We start from the raw sequence: 18,447 nt of genomic DNA, 5'->3' as shown, positions 1-18,447 counted from the left end.
CAGGACTCATATGAAAAGTAGGTCTGGAGGAAAAGTACACTGAATCTGTCTGATCTACTATCTAAGCTGAAGAAAAAGTGGCTCCAGCAGTAGCCCCAACGGCACGCGATTGATTACACAATGAGTCAAAACCAGAGACACCAGCAGGCCTCGTCCTCGTTTCCCTTCTCAAAGTGCTGTGAGTCCACGCATCTCTGCCTGGCTCGGCAACTTCACCGATAATATCGCGCTTACTCAATTGAACGCACGAATCTCCCCCCAGAAAGACACCCCTTTGACACTGCCACACGGCAAACTCCTCAAGAAAAGTCCCTGACACAACGTCAGTGGCCGCGGTGGTCTTATTCAAGCGACTTGAAACAGACCCTACAACATCTCCAGGTGCAAAGCATCTGTCATCTTCAAAGCGCGAATAACTCCACCTGCAATATCCCGACACCGGTCCCTGAACTCCTCTGGACTTCGTACCACGTCTTGAGCTTCTGCAAAAAGCGCCTCCCAACACTCCTGCTGGACACAACGCTGCGCGATAATCTTCCCATAAAAAGCCAGCGCGCCAAACGACATCGCAGACGTGTCGTGAAGCGTGAAGCGCTGCTCAAAACACGTAGCGCCCTCGAAGTGAAAAGCTACGCTCCATGCCCGTCGCCTGAAGTTTTCATAGACGGTTTCGACGGCCGCCAGTCGATACTTGGGGATGGGATCGTTGTTGGGAAGAAAATAGCAGTGTATGGTGGTCCATTCGAGTTTGTTGGTCATGAAGCGTGCGCTGCGTGCGGACTTTGGAGGAAATCAGTGAAGAGTTTGGGAAACAAGAAGTGTGGTGTGTTTGACGCTTACTTCGGAGGGGGAGGTCCGTCAACAACCGCCATCTCTATTTCGCCACTTGCTGCCTTAGATGCCGGGATGCTTCGAGTGAATCTGGGGATTGAGTGACGAGGATGTGTGAATGAACTGAGATCAAGATACCGATCGTAAGCGATGAGATTCAGGATGATTCTCGTAATTTCAAATGGACCGATTATTTGAAAGTGAAGAACAGGGGAGATCGAGCTACTTAACAACACTCGATCATATTACCCCACTACACATCAATTGAATGAACGGAAAGAAGCATGCCGATCAGCGAGTGGACAATGCGAGATCGGCGCCTTCTCCCTGCAGACGCGATCTCGGTCGAAGCCTCTTCAATATCTTGCAGATACCTGCAGGCAATCTCGATGAGAAGGAATCTGGACATAGCATGAAAGGCTCTACAACCGCCACGACCGTCTGTCAATTGCTGTATAAACAGTTCACAGTTCGGCCGGCATCGATAGATTTCTCTCATCTCGTGCCCTCAGACGTGCGCAGTGACATTCGTCCGGTGTTGGGGGAAAATCGTCCAGTGTAGTCGCCGACGAGCATTCGCCACTTGAACATTCCCCTCAGCAACAACGTATGCAAGCATCCTTGTCGACGTGACCATCCTAAATCTTCCGAGGTGCATAGAGCACTCATTGTCTCTAAATGCAATCCCTGGCTGCGACCTGAGACGACCCTGCAGGCTCACGCTAGCCGGTGCGGGCTCCCTGGCATGGCCCAATTCCATTTGCAGATTTCTGGCATGAGTCTTCACGTGATTCTAATTTGAGATAACGGGCCAAAGGAATTGCGTGCGCACCGGCAAGGTGCTAATTTCGGAGCTGTGGAAGTATCATAACACGCGTGATTTGAAAGGAAATGAGGAGACACTAATTGCACCAAATGAAAGATGCGGATCATATTTTGGACCTCGATATTGCGATAAAATGAGAAAATGTGTATTGAAAAGGCGCCCTCCGTCGTTCTCGGATTGACACCTGTCAGGCGAAAGGGAACAACAAAGGATTAGGTTGGCGTCCGACAACCTTTCGACTGGAATTCACAACCTTGATTCTGGCTGGACGAGTGTTTGCCGACCGTGTCACTGGAGAATGACTAGATTTGTCACCCAGATGCTGTCAGTCCTCAACCCGCAGTCGCTCTCATGGGTGGAGGATTTCAAAAGGTTACATGTTAGATTGGACGCGTTCATTTTAGATACAACTTTTCCATCTTGTTCGTGCTTGTCACCTGTCGTCCATGCCTTTGCCCCTGCAGATTGATCCGCAGCCCGTGACCGTGGCCAGTTCGATGCGAGCAATGTCAGGGCAGGCTTTGCATATGCCAAATCTTCTCTCAACCGCAGTAGCAGGAAACTCTGTGCGTTCGTCAAATATATTACTGTAACTCAACGCTGGTAAGCCCCGTAGAATTCTGCGCAAGGATAGTCTCCAATCATTTTGCGCTCGCGCAGACAGCCATGAATCGTCTGACAGAGCCTTGTATCCAGCATTGACCGCAACTTCGGATCCGGTTACGGGCGGGGCGCAGTCATACGCTCGGGAAGATACTGTGTTCGGAGGTCTTTTGAGCTGGTGTTTAGTTCTGTCATGCCATGATCAGAGGAATGGCCTTCATGTCACGGCCACCTTTGCAATACTTGTACAGACCATGCTGCAGCTAGTATGATCGATTTACAACTGATGAGCACAATCACCATGCTTCACAAGGGCCTGATGTGCACAAAAGTTGCATGCTGCATCAGGAACCCAGTATCCGTGGGTTCGAGATCTACCAACGCCGAAGTTGTAGGCCAACAGAAGCCCGATAAGCCGTTCTCTGCCGACAAGGGCTACAGGGCGAAGAGGCGTTTGTCTTCACCGTGGTGAATGACACGGCATGGAGCCTCGGTAGACTCGAGGGAGATTTCATCTCAGGCTATTTGGTACCATCAATGAAATAGAGGTGCCATGGCACCACTTAAAGATATGCAAGTAGCCGAAGAGATAGCGATAAGATTTTCTCTACAGCGGTTTTAGTTTCCAATGTTCCATCTAGATTTATCTTCGTGCGAGTTGAAGTGGTAAGCGCTACGAAATCCGTGTTGTTCTTAAGTCCAATCATCGCGCGTCGGTGTCGTAAGAAATGGCTGTATAAACGAGAAATTTTTTATTTCCTGATGACCGCTCAAGCCAAGGCTAGCTCAGTCGTCGTAATCGCATGTCCACGAGCGACTTGTAGCTCTTACCACTGCGAAATCTACGCTGTCGAGATCCTGCCGTATCTTCGGTCGACGGACCAATGCCAGCGGCTTGAGCCTCGAGTAGGCTTTCTGACCTATGTTCCTGTGATTGTTTATGCGATAGAGATTCATCTCGGTATTCAAAAAGTGAGCTCTCGCAGCTCATAACCGAATCTACTTCACACTCCTTCTAGAATTGCAAAAGCCTTTGGGTCAGGGGGCCTGAAGAAAGCCATGTTCTTTTGGCACGCATGGGTCAGCATCTGTCCAGGCTCCATCGTTGTCGGCCCCGATCTTCTTGACCTTAAGCTCCTACCTCAATATGATCCCTACAACCAAAGGCATTTCAATTGCTTTTATACGTCTTCTCCATTCCACATATTGTCCACCCCGACTTCGGGAAGCCCGGGTCCACTTTGTTTGCAAATCTCGCAAGACCTCTTTGACCTGGCCACCTCCTCTATTGAGTGTAGGTAATTCAGGGCGTCGATCACGTTAGGGCCGGACTTGTCTTCGAGTCGTGTATCTTTCATGTCCAGTACCGTCTACATGTTTGTGTTTAAAGCTTGTGTCGATCTCCTGCGAGCACACTTCCCTCATCATTCAACTTCCAACATGCCACGCTGCTGGTGACCAAGCTTGGATCGCCATGTGTGAGGGATGGTGGGGTTGAAGACTGAGGAGGGGAGGGTGAGGCGCGAGGAATGGGAGCATCTGCAGCAGACGAATCAAGAAATCATCGTGCTGCTGAACCCTAATCAGCAAACCCCCTTAGGAATGTGGAATATGGTGTTTGTACCTCTCTAGCGTTATGAGCTCCTTTAGAGCCAGGTGGTTCCTGCTTTGAGAAGCTTGTTCATGTTGCGTGAAGCAGCCGAATGGGCGCGGCCGCCCTTCATGCCAAGGAGGGAGGGAGGGCCGATGAGCTCAAGCTTGACATTTCGAGTTTTAGGTGCAAAAGCATTGATGAACCTTTTTTGGGAATGGGTATCATTTTAGCATGGCCCCACGAGCTTGACACTATAACGCTGCGCGCTTCTTTAGGGGCACCCTCAATGCTGCTCGACTGGGTGCGCCTCCGAGGATGAGGGTTCAGCACCTCAGGTCGATCACCGTAGGTCGTCTGAAGAGGGCGGGCAGAAGGTGGGCTCGCCGAGTCGTTTCGAATGAGTACTTTGTAGCATCCAGGGTCTTCTCATCTTGTAAGAGTGCTTTGGTGCTCTTGCGGTTTGGGAGGCTTTTGTCGAGAGATGGTGGAGTGCGTTGGTCCGACCGAATATTGATGCGGCACAGGAATGAGAAGATTTTTATGTTCTTTCAAGAGAGCGATGCGAATTAGAGGGTATGACTGAGGCAATATGGATGCATTCTAGAAGGAAGGAGCTGTGATGAGCACGAGGTGGATGCGAAAAATGTGCCAGGAAACCTGAAACCCTGTGAGTCGAAGATCTCTCGCCTGGAAAGAGGCATTGCGCACAACTTACGCCTAGCTTTCAGATTTATGCGAAGGGACGGCGCGTCCAGCGGTGAGGCATGATTCATCGCGCGAAGTAAAGGTAGGATAGTGAAAACGAGTCTTGTGAGCCTAAGTATTTGAATATTGAATACGGCTACGCAAAGGCGAAGGTCCGCTTATTCTAGCATCGGGAAATCCCTTAGGGGGCGCTTTGGCCCTACCAGCCCCCCCACAGTCCTCTACGCGCTATTCTACGAGCGGACATTGTGAGCGGGCCGAGCCATATATTGCGTTGCACTAAGATTAAGGAAGGGGGAAGAGCTAGAAGGACGAGAAGAGCAAATGGGAAGGGGAGAGGGAATGGTCAGCAAAGGGACAAGGCAGAGAGAGGAGAAGGCAGAAAGTGAAAGGGCATAGAACTATAGATGAATGATTCGTCTCCACGCTTCCCAGATCACCTGAGGCTTCTGGATAGGACTGTCATTTCCGTAAGATTACCATCTCATGCTTTTCTCGATTTCACACCTACTCTCCCCCTTCACCCCTCGCCCAAGGGGTAGAAATGCTTTCAAGGAAAGGAAACACGTCTGCAAAGATTGCTTCGCGTTCTCCAAAAACTAAAAGATGGTGTCTACAAATCAGTCGTCGGCGAGCGGCAAGAAAGCCAAGTACCAACGAGCCTACGTTCAATAGCATCGAGGTTCCCGTTCTTGGATCCGAGCTATTCTGGCTTTAAACCGTCATATCATGATGCGAGCAGCGCGCCTGCAGCCTGGGCCCTTACTGCGCGACGTGAGACTGATGGATCCAGCAAATTTATCGCGTGGCAAGTCTGCCTATATGGGGAGGGAAAGATAGACGCAGCGCTCCAGCCAAGGCAAAGCACCTCCTGATGCGACAAAGGAATCGATTAATCGCCTAGACGTTGGACGCATCTGGGGCTCGTTACTGTTTATAGCGCAGGTTGAGGTATTCCCGCCCAATTATGCGAGCCGTTTCGTTTCGCAGCGATAGCCTCAGCCTTGATTCCGTACGGCAACGTCTTCTGAAAGCGACACAATCCGCCTCCCGGACCAAATATACCTGTGTGCTCCCCTCTAATTGCTCTGACTATTGTTACAGCTAGTACCGCTTCACATGGTATGTTGCCGTTGCTAAAGCTCTTATCTCCTCTTTTTGAGGGTCTAGTCTATTGATAGATCACTCTTCCATTGAGCAGCTTTTTACATGGATTCTTTAAATTTTGAAAAGACATTACATCTCGCGTGGAATTATCTAGTCTGGGACAAGCATTTATATAGCATGCAGCTGCCTGCCGTACAAACGATTGCTTCGAGTATTTACTCTTTCGTTTGTCGCAATGTTTGTTCTCTATGTCGTGTTGGCGAGCTTCATCAGCATCGCCTTCTGCGCTCAAAGTGTCTATTTGATTCAAGTACCTTTTCATGGCACAGAATTTGTAGGAACTGATGGCGAAACCTATACTCGCACATACGTTGGCATCTCGGTCGAGGCAACAGACACCTTACCAGGCTATACCTTCGACTTCGTGGACATCGATGTCGCGGCACCAGGCGAATATGCTAACTGGGAACTGGATCGGACCAAGACGAAAGCTCGAGCAAGGCGATTTCCCGCCGGAGCGGACGGTATCAATCAACAAAGAAGCTTAGTCTTAGGTCCTACAGGAAATGCTATAGTTTCGTACGTAGGCCGTACAGAGCTTAAGGGAGAACCAGATATGGTCAGATTTGCCAGTACTGGTAGTGGGACAATATCCGGTGCTTTCTCGGAGGCTATAATGCAAAATCCTCGTATGTCATGGCCTATTAGTGCACTCGAAGACCTCAATGATGAGCATTCAATGTTGCAGCGTTTTCTGAAAACGCTCATCCCGAACCCGAGCCCGACGGACATACCTTTCTTGGATGTGCGGACGAGCGCTTTGACTTATTTTCAGAAAGCTACACAAAGAATACAGGCAGCACAGACTTGGAAGGCAAAGAATGCGCGTACCTACGGTCGCAAGGTGGTTTTGATGGCGATCTCCAAAGGCCAGGCAGACGCTACGTTGTACAAGATTACGGGGGCTTTTAGAAAAGAAGAGCGAGCTCGATGGGAGGCGTCGTTAGATATACGTCGTTCGCCGGCGACTTATGGAGGCACCTCCTTTGAAGATCCCCCAGGCATGGGCGATCCACCTCCCCCGTACCCCGATCCAAGACTGAATCGCCAGAATTACGACCGCCCTCGGGATATCGACAGCGCCTACGTTTGCCGAGGGCCGGGGGGAGGTCGACCTCAGCAACGCAGACGAGATGGACGCCTGCTGAAACGCGATGTGTGTTCATTTCCTGGCGATGGTACTCAGCGAGGCACAATAAATGGCGATATCGTCACACGAGCGAAACTCGATGGCAAAACAGTATCTGAAGTCCAGACTCTAAAGGTGTCGGCAAGAGCGGCTGGTATTGGTGCCACCGGCGCTGCGGTCGTGGCAGCTATCTCGTTTGTGGTGGTAGACATCCTCGATGGCAATTGGGTTGGTGCAGCACTAGGAATCGTCGGCTTAGCGGCACTGGGAGCTGTCGCTATCACCGAGCTACTCGCCCAAACATTTCCTCCCCTCGGCTTTTTCGTTGACATTGCCATCAGTGCCCTCATGATCGCACTCCCCGGTGTGTTCGGAGAGAAGAAGGTAGCGCCGAAGCTGACCGATCCCGTGGGCATCATTCGTCTGATGTTCTTTGGCGATGAAGATATCACCGGCAATGAAGGCTGCCAGAAAGTGACCGATGACAATCCGAACCCAGACCCAAATTGCGTGGCAACATATGGTAAAGGCGTCATTGAGAAAATCTTCGATTGGCTACACAGCCAAGCTGCCTTTTTCATGATCGCATGCAATGGTGGATTCCCAATGACAATCGAAATCATCGCAGGCTGCTTCACAGTCATAGACAGCGTCGCCGACAAAAGCCCCACTGCCATCCCCGGCACCACCATAACCTGCAACACCGACAACGAGGACGGTGACTCCATAACCTGGAGCCTTAAGGGCGACACCACCTGTAAAGGCGTCAGCAAATTTGATATCGACCTCACCCAAATCACAGTCCCCTACCTCGACACCGACGCCAACGGCACCCTCATCGCTAGCACCAAACTCGCGAGTGACTTGACCTCGCTAATCGCCACCCCGGGCGGCCAAGGAGGCCCCTGCAACATCTTCTCCGACGTGTCGGGCGGCTACTTCATTGAATCCCTCAACCGCACCCTCGTTGGAAAACCCGTCTCCGTCGCTTGCGGCCCCGACACCGGCGCCGTCGGCCAAAGAATCGATATCGCGCAACCCACCCCTGCTAACCAACTGTTCTCCACCCTATCGAGCGGTCTCCCCACCGACGCCAACGCAGGGACAGGCTCCACAAGCGGCGACACAGTAGAGCTGGGCCCAACGCCCCAAGCCCCCGCCCCCTTGACAGGCTACGACGAGACGAACGGTATCTGCTTCTCCAACTCTCGCTCCACCGCCTGTCTGCCAAACGGGACGTACGACTTCCACGCCGACCTGTACGTCACACCCCCGCGCGACCCGGAAAATGACCCTTTCACGATGGACTCGGCGGAGAAAGTATACGGGCCCCCGGGCGCCAAATTGGGGATACAGTTCTACCACCAAGAGATCGCGCTGCCGGTAAACTCGAAAGATGATCTCCACAAGGCGCTGCTGACCGATATCGGCGGGGGCAGTCTCGCGCCTATCGATCTCGTCCTCCCCAACCCTGTGGTCGCTGCTGCTCCAGGCGCTTGTTTCTGGACGAAGACTAAATACAGCGGGACAGTGGCGTGCGCGAAGGTCCCTGGAGCCGGGGACTTACCCGTCCCAATACAAAAAAAAGTCAATAGTGTCAGCCTCGTAGGAAATGCCAACGTTCAGCTATTCGCGGGGGCGTATGCGGGGGTGGGCGGTGAGAATGGGACTATACCGCACGTGTGGCGGCAGTATGACGTCGAGGATACGAGTAGTATTCCTGTCGGTGCAGATAAGGATAGTTATGCGGCGGAGATTGTGAGTGTAAGTATTTTTGCGGGGGAGAAGACGGATGGGCCTAGTGCATGAAAGATAGAGAGAGAGAGAGAGAGAGAGATCTGAGGAGGGGAAGGGGAGGGGAGGGGGATAAAATACCCATCTATAGAGCATAGCGTTGCGTAGCAATACATAGTAATTCTTACTTTAAGTAGTATTATTAGAGATAAAGAAAAATTATAAGAATATTTATTTATATTATTTTAATATATAAAAAAAAGCCTTTTTATTAATGTCTTTTATTATTATAAAGCTTTTCTTTTTATTTAAACTTTTTAATTTTTAAAAGTTTTTTTATTAAAATATTTTTTTTAAAACTTTAAAATATTTTAAAATTAATTAATAAAAAACTTTATAAGTATTTAAATATTTAGGTTTTATTCTTAATTATAAGGATTTTACAGTTTTAAAGAACTATAAACTTATTTTTAATAATATTTTAAAAATAATAAAGATTTTAAAAAAACTTTTAATAATAATATTATAATATTTATAAATGTTTTTAAGGCGCTCTAGACGCTAGATATTATATAGAGGCGTGTAGGAAGTGTAAGTATATTTATAATTTATAGATAGGATATAGTAGTATTACTCTTAATAATTATTTAATAAATAAAAAAAACTTAATTTCTATTTTTAATACTATTTATTTAATATAAGGTTTATTAGTTCTAAACTTTAAATATAGATATTTATATATATATTAAAATATAAAATACTTAATTAAACTAGTTTTTCTTAGTAATATTAGTTTTAAATAACTTTTTCTATTTTTAAAAAAAATTTAAAGTTTAATACTATTATAAATATATATATATTTATAGTTTTTAAGTTTAAAACTAATAAAACTAAGCCTAAATAATATATTTTTTAAATAATATATATAAATATTACTTAAATAAGCTTGGTTTTATTAATAAATAACTTTTATTTCTAAAGTATACCTTTATATAGCTATATATAGTACTATACTATATTCGCTAGGGCTAGAAATTTATAGATAAATTATTATAATTAATTTAAGCTATAAAAGTATTTAAATAATAAATATAGTTTCTTTTAATTAAGTATTACTTTATTATAAGTTTTTTTATATATTAACTAAGTTAGTTAAAACTTTAGTAAATAAAAGCTTAAAGATATAGAAAAAAATATAAAAGTAAATATAATTCTTAAATAAATTATTATAATTTTATTTAATTTAATATAAACTATATAAGAATTAAAAGAGGCTATACTATATTATATACTAATATAATATATTATATACTAATATAGTATATTATATACTAAGTTACTTAATATATAATACTTTTATTATAAATATTTATATAGAAAGATATTTATTTTTAGACTTCTTTTACTATCTTTAGTTTCTTATTTATTAAGACTTTAGCTAGCTTAGCTTAGTAAATAATTATATATATTTATTCTTAATATTAAGTTAAAGACTATTAATATAAAATTAATATTATAAGTTATTTTTTTTTATCTTAAGTAATATTAAACTTTTTATTTATATTAAATAATATTATATTTTTATTAAAGTTATTGATATTAATTTATTTCTATCTTTTAATAAATTAATTTAAATTATTTAGAATTAAAGTATTAAGACTTAATTATATAATATAGAATAATATTAGAAATAGATTTAAAAAAAGACTTTTACTAGATTCTTATAGGTTTCTAATAAGTACCTAATTTTATAAATATTTTAGAAAAACTATAAAAGAAGAATTAATTCTTATTATAAAAAAATAATAATTTTTATTATTTAATATAAATTCTTTTACTTTTAATAATAAGTTTTTAAAATATTTTCTTACTTTTTAATAAGCTAGATTATTAATTTATACTTTTATATATATAATAAATTATAATATAATAGTTATTTCCCTTCTAAGAAATATTATTTTTAATATTTTACTAAGGCTTTATTACTTTTTTAATAATAGGCTATTATTTAAAGTTTTATATTTATATATTAATTTATATAATAAATATAATAAAGTATATTATAAAAGTATTTTCTTATTTATTATAATAATATATATTATTATATAAATAAATATAATATAGCCTTTAAGCTTAAATATATAGTTTTTATATTTAAATTTAAACTATTTATACTTTTTAATTATATTTTATTAAAAACTTTTAAAATTTTATAAAAAAGAAAATAGAAAAAGATATAAATTATTTTACCTTTAAATATTTTAAATTTAATATTATTAAATAACTATTTATAGCTTAAGTATTAATATAATAGCTAGGCTACTAAACTTTATATTTTAATAGTATATTTTATATTATAATTCTTATATAACTAAGTAGTAATATAAAGTTTTTAACTTTTTAATATTATTAAAATAGTAAATTTATATTATTTATAAAATAAATAGAATTCTATAGTCTTAAATCTCCTTTTCCTTTAAAAATATTTTATTATAAGAACTTAGAATTTCTATTAATATTTTATTTTTTAGTTATTTTAATTATATTTATCTTTTTAAGTTTATATCTTTTAATAGTTTATTATCTTTTAGTAATAAAGAATAGCCTCCTTTAAGTAATTATATTAATCTAAGTAAAAAATTAATATTAATTTTATATAAAGCTTATATTCTTTTTATATAATTATTATTTTTATAAGATTTGAGTTAAGAAATTAAATCTAGATATATAATAATATTATTATAAAGGCTTTAATATAGGTATTATATATATTTTATAGTATTTCTTATTAATTACTTTCTCTTTCTTTTAGCGTTCTAGTTATAAAATTTTAAGAATACTAGATTATATATATTAATATTTAATAATAAAATTATAAACTTCTTAAAGCTTATAACTAAAAACTAGCTTAAACTATTGCTTCTTATTATTCTAACTAAAGCTAGTTTTAGTATTAGAAGCTAAAACCTATTTAAAGCAACTTATTATCTATTTAACTAGGTTTATAATAAGACTATAGTCTAAAAAGTAATAAAAGACTTTTTAGTTAAAGTAGCTTATATTAAGAGACTTTTTAATTTACTATCTATAGGTAATACCCTAGCTTATATACTATTAAGATCCTTAACTTTAACTATACTATTAATAGAACCTAAATTATATAAACTATTTTTTAATATTAATACTATAACTCTTATAGTATTGACTATTAGGCGCTTTTTAAACAATATATTAGACTATAGTAATAAAAACGCTAATTAGTAAAATACTAGTTTTATTTAGTAATAATAGATAGCCTTATAAAGGCTTTTAATTTATCTAAATCCTAACTTTAACCCTAGCAGGTTTACTTTAGTTTTATTAATTAAAATAAATAATATATTAAAAGCTAATAATATTAAATATTTTAATCTAGAACTTAAGAATATAGAAAATACTTCTTTTATTAATATTAATTATTATATTTTCTATTATAATATTTATACTTTTATAAACTATATTAAAAATCTTATTTCTATTTATAGCAAGTAAAAGATTAAAGTTGCTTTTATAACCTATTTCTATAGAAGAATATTTATCTAGTACTCTTTATAACTTATAGAGTTTAAAAAAAACTTTTTAAGAGAAAATATATTTAATATTTAGTATTACACTTTAATATATTAGTTTAAAAAATAAACTTCTATTACTTTATCCGATTTTTAAATTAAGTAATATATTATATTAAATACTTATTCTAAATACTTGCCTTATACCTATATATAATATATTTTCTATTTTACTAAGTTAATAAAAATAATTTTAATATATAATTAACTTTTAATTACTTAAAATAACTTAGCTATAGAATTTTAATATAATATTAATAAACTAACTACTTTAATAACTTTAATATAATTCCTTAATTAAATTAATTTAAAAATAAATATTTAGTTTAAGCTAGTATACTAGTATTAAGCTTTTTTATATCCTAATATAAAGAAGCTAAATTTTTTTAATTAAAGTAAATATTAGTAGTTTATTTTTTCTTAGCTATAGCTATATTTTAATTCTTTAAATTAATATAGATAACTATATTAAAGAAATTAATATTTATAATAGCCTTTTTATTTATTATATAATTAGAACTATAATACTAACACTCTTTATTAATAATAATTATAATAAAAACCTTTTTTAGCTTTTTTTATAAAACTACTTTTATAGATTATAACTAGGAATATATTTAGAAATATATTTTATTTAATATTTTTAAACTTTTAAAATAATTAAAAATATTTAAGCTAAAAAGGCTACTAAAGTTAAAACTAAAGTAGCTACCTACAACGCCCTAAAGCTATAAGGGTATACTAGGCTAGTATTAAAAATAATAATTAGCTTAAATATAATAAATTATATAATAAAGGGTATACTTTTAATTTAAATAATTTTTTATTATTAGAAACTTTCTCCTATTATATAATAATAGAAAACAAGAATCTAGATTTTTTAATAATATATTATTAATTAACTATATTATATATATTACTTATTAAGGCTTATACCTAGTGTATTTCCTTATAAAATTCTTTAGAAAATATATTTAAAGAATATTTATAATATAGAATATAACTTTTATTATATAGTATCTAGTATTAAGAACCTTGCTATTAAGGCTTTAAAAGGGACCTATTAAGCAAATTAAAGTAAAAAAGTAATTATAACTATAATTACTACTGCTACTATACTTTTACTATTAAAGGCTTTATTTAATTCTACCTCTTTAGTAGATAATTTAAAAGTACTTTCTATTATAGTACTTAATACTAAAGCTAATATACTATTTATTATATCCCTTACTACTATACTTAAAACTATAATAATAAATAGTATTATAATTTATAATAAGGATACTAGCACTTTTAAGAAAGTTATAAATAAATTTCTAATAATCTAGACTAATTAAGGTTTTATAAATATTCTAGAAAATAAATAAATAAAATTTCTTTTAAATTAAACTAAGAATTTAAAATATTATTAAAAGCTAAAATTTATCTTATTAGGCTAAAGAACTATACTATTATTAATTAGACTTTTAATAATCTATATAATTAAAGTTAACTATAATAGACTAAAAACGCTACCCTATTTAACTATTTAATATTTATTATTTAAAAGATTAGTATTAATAGCGCTTATAAAAGCTAGGCTATTATTAATATTAAAAGCTTTAATAAGCTTATATAAATAGATATTTATTTAGTACCTTTATAAAAAAAATATTATTATTCTTATATATAGTTATTCTTATATTATAGTTATAAATACTACTTTATTTTTCTATTAATAGTATATTTATCTTAATAATAAGAATAAACTTATTATTATTTTATATTATAAATAAAAAAAATTTTATATTCCTATTATAAGCTATAAAAATTCTCTAGCTTATATATAATAGTAGATTAATTAAATCCTCTATCTATACTATTATTTTATATAAGCTTATATTAATAATATTATTATCTTCTTAAAAATAAAAAATAAATATTTATAATATTTATATATTTAAATATTTTTATTAAGCTATTAAAATTATTTATTAGCTATCTAAATATAAAACTATTAAAATAAAAAGTTATTTTATTTAATTTATCTATATTTAAGAAAAAGCTTAAAGTAATTAATAAGTTATTATGTCCTAAAAAGCTATATAATCTTAAGATATATTTAAGTATAATTAGCTAGCTATAAAGTTATATTTTATTTTATACTTAAATTATTACTCTGCTACAAGCTATTAAAATACTTTTCTTAAAGAAGGCGCTAAAAGTAAGAAACTTATATAAGTATTATTTATTAGTTATATTAATATTAGATTCTAAACTAGCTAAAGTATTATTTTAAAGCTTTTAATTACTTTTTTCCTAACTAAGTTACTTTATCTATTAAGATCTAGCCTAGCGCTTTTATATAGTACTAAATACTTTAAAGAAGTTTAGCTTTAGCGCTATAGTTTTTTATATTAAAAAGGACCTTAACCTAACTAATATTAAAAAGGTTAAAAAAACTAAGTACTTTTCTTATTAAGGAATTTAATAGAGCTTATTCTCTTCTTATTATATCTTTTTAAATTACTAGAAATAAGGTATTAGCTAATTAAATCAGAAGTTATTAGCTTAGTTTAAGTATTAAAGAAAGTTTAGTATATAGCTAAAATAGTTTATTAAATAGTTATTTATATTAATTATACTATTACTCTTAGTATTATTAAATAAACTATACTTTCTAACTCCTTTGTTAATAAAATAAACCTATACTTAATATAAGCTTTTAAATATTTCTTTTACATTAATTTTAATATTAAATATATACTAAGGAAAGAGTATATTATTTTAAATATACTATCCTACTTAGCTAGTATAAATATTAAAAGTACTTTTAGTAAAATTAACTTTAAGTTTTAAAATATTAAAAAAAAACTAGATATTTAGCTTATATATATTACTTCTATAATATATATAGATAATAATTTTACAAGAAAACTAATAAAAGAATATAAGAAAAATAAAGTATAGTAGTATATTTTAACTATTCTATATAATAAAAAGAAAAATAAAGATTTTAATATACTATTAGTTTAGAAGAAGCTTCTATATAAATTTAAAGCTTTCCTACTAAAAGTTAAAAAGCTAATTAGCTAACTTATTTATTATATTAATAAAGAAACTAGTTATTATTATTTTTATATACTAAAAAAAATTTTTAAGAATATTTTTAATATTATTTATAATAAATCTTACTTTAGCTTCTAGTGTCGAAGGACAGATTATGTTCAAACAGAAGGAGTTAAGGTTTTTTAACAAAATTGAGTTTTGGAAAAATGTTAGAGCTAGCCTAATCGGGATATATAGTCTAGGACTTATATCGTAGGTAGGGATAATGGTTTAGGGCGTATGTTTGAAATCTTGGACGATTGTATTGAAAGACAATTAAGTAATATTGAATTAATTGATTTTTGAGGAGGGAGAACCTCCTTATTTATAGACAAAAACTATCTAAGGATTTGTAATCTTTGTATTTCCAATCATAGATTACAAATATGATTACTAATATTACTATAAGCCTACGTTACAAATCTAAGGGATTTATAATAAAAGCTTGTAATCTTACGTTAGATTTAAGGCTTACGCTTGTATTTGAAATTAGTTTTGCTACTAGTTTGCTACGGTAGCAATTTAATTCCAAATATATTTATTAATAGTTTTGATTACTAAGCTTATATAATATATATTTTATTATATATATTTATGTTTTTTAGCTTGATTACGTAATCAACTTATTTTAAGTTAATAAGTAATTACTATTTTAATATCTAATATACTTATAAATAAGTTTCTTTTAGCTAGTATATATAGTAGCTTTTAAAATATCTTAGATTTCTATTTTAAATATTATCTATAATGCCTTGTCTACTAGACTTAATATTATTAACTATATAGCTCTTATTCTAGTTAATCTTAACTTTTTTAATACTTTTCTATATAATTATAATTAACTTTACTCTAGCTCTACCCCTTATTAATAAAAGCTTTAATTATATTATATTTATTATTTATATACTTAGTAAATACTTTACTTTAATTATAAGCTTTATTAAATAGTTATAAACTACTAATTAAAAAATTCTATAAGTTATTATATTAAATTATAATTAAAAATTTCTTTCTAAACTATAAATATAATTTTTCTAGTATTTTAATATTAAATTATTATACTTAACTATATATTACTTTTAAACTAATAACTAAAATAATTACTTAAACTAATTTATTAAGATTATTTTATATTTCTTTTCTATTATATTTAATAATCCTACTAACTAGCTTTAGATTTTACTAAAGCTATAAGTTTTTTTTAATAACTTAGTCTCTAAAGCTACTAGAAAGATGCTAAATTAAATTATCTATAAATTTATATTATTATAGCTATTTAAACTGCTAGATGATTTCCTTAGCAATATTAATTATATTAAAGCTTAGATTAAAGCTAAAGATATTATTAACTTTATAAATATAAATTATAAGTTTTTCTATAATTATTAGTATTAGCCCCTCTATATATAAAAAGGGATTTTACCTTTTTATATCTTTATTATAGCTATAATATTTTGTCTACTATATCTAAGAAGTATAGCTAGTAATATATTAGATTATTTAAGATCTTTAAAAAGGTTAGAATATTTATATATTAGCTTAATATTCTAAAATATTAAAATATATATAATATATTCTTTATTATTTAATTTAAACCTATTCCTAATCTATAAATTAATCTTTTTAAGTGACTTTATTTATATTATTCTAGTTCTATTTTTATTAAAAGAAATACTAATAAATATAAGTTATATAATATAGAACGCTTATTTAATAAGTATATTATTCTTTATAGCTAGAAACGCTTTCCTATTATATAGTATTTTATTTGCTAGTATAACTGTAGTTTAAAAAATAATTAGTAATATAGTATTAAGGACTTTAATAATATTACTAATCTTATAGAAGAGTATAAAAAAGCTATAAAAAACTAGCTTATTTTTTCTATAGCTACTTTAAAAGAGACTACGCTAGAATCTACTAATAATAGATAATAAGTTCTATTTTTACTTTATTAGTATATAAGTGAAAAGTACTTTTAAACTAGATATTATAATATATAAATATTAAAGTATTAGTTTAATAAAGGTATTAGTCTTCTTTACTTTATTAGTGTAGACTATTATGGTTCTAGAGCGCCTTACGCTTAATATATATAGGATAAGTATTAATATATATAGTGTTAAAGGACAGATTATGTTTAAATGGAAGGACTTAAGGTTTTTTAATAAAATTAAGTTTTAGAAAAATGTTAAAGCTAGCCTAATTAGGATATATAGTCTAGGACTTATATTATAGGTAGGGGTAATAGTTTAGGGCGTATATTTAAAATCTTAGATAATTGTTATAAAAGATAATTAAGTAATATTAGATTAATTAATTTTTAAGGAGGGAGAACCTCCTTATTTATAAATAAAAAACTATCTAAGGATTTATAATCTTTATATTTCTAATTATAGATTATAAATATAACTACTAATATTACTATAAGCTTATATTATAAATCTAAGTAATTTATAATAAAAGCTTATAATCTTATATTAGATTTAAGGCTTATACTTATATTTGAAATTAGTTTTGCTACTAGTTTACTATAGTATAGCAATTTAATTCTAAATATATTTATTAATAATTTTATTATATATATTTATGTTTTTTAGCTTAATTACATAATTAACTTATTTTAAGTTAATAAGTAATTACTATTTTAATATATAGGACTTATCTTATTTCTAGCCCGCTAGTAGATAGATTTAATAATTAATACTTACTCTAGACTTTATCTTATTTTCTTATCTAGTTTATAATAAAATACTATTTATTTTCTAAACTTACTTAAAGTTTTATATTTTAATATAAATATAAAATAATTAAAACTATTTCTAACTATTATATAAAAATATATTAATTTAATTAATATAATTATTATACTTAACTATAAAAATAGTTTAGATAAAATTACTTTTAAATAAAACTAATATACTTTTAAATAGAAGATTTTCAATTTTTATAATATTATAGAAAATATAATAAACTATAAAAATATTATATTTATTCTATAATAAGATTTTATTCTATATAATTAACTTTATTTATTTAATTAAATTTATAAGTTAGCTATTTTTTAAGATAATATAAGTTAAGATAGAATTATAAAAAAGTAAATTCTTAAAATATAAATATAAAGTCTATTTATTAAAAAGTAAAAATACTATAATATTTA

The 18,447-nt window shown here is 32.7% G+C and overlaps 1 protein-coding gene across 1 annotated transcript; it reads left to right on the top strand.

Annotated features, from left to right (window-relative positions):
- Positions 1-5,901: 5,901 nt before the first annotated feature.
- Positions 5,902-8,664, top strand: KY384_000012 (uncharacterized protein; the record flags this gene model as incomplete). Its single annotated transcript, XM_044808550.1, has 1 exon — positions 5,902-8,664. The coding sequence occupies one exon, from the start codon at positions 5,902-5,904 to the stop codon at positions 8,662-8,664; it is 2,763 nt and encodes a 920-aa protein (XP_044665702.1).
- Between the last annotated feature and the right edge of the window lie 9,783 nt (positions 8,665-18,447).

This window comes from Bacidia gigantensis, assembly GCF_019456465.1.
Source record: "Bacidia gigantensis strain McMullin 20006 chromosome Unknown contig_34, whole genome shotgun sequence".
Classification (NCBI taxonomy): domain Eukaryota; kingdom Fungi; phylum Ascomycota; class Lecanoromycetes; order Lecanorales; family Ramalinaceae; genus Bacidia; species Bacidia gigantensis.
This window is presented reverse-complemented; position numbering and strand designations above follow the sequence as displayed.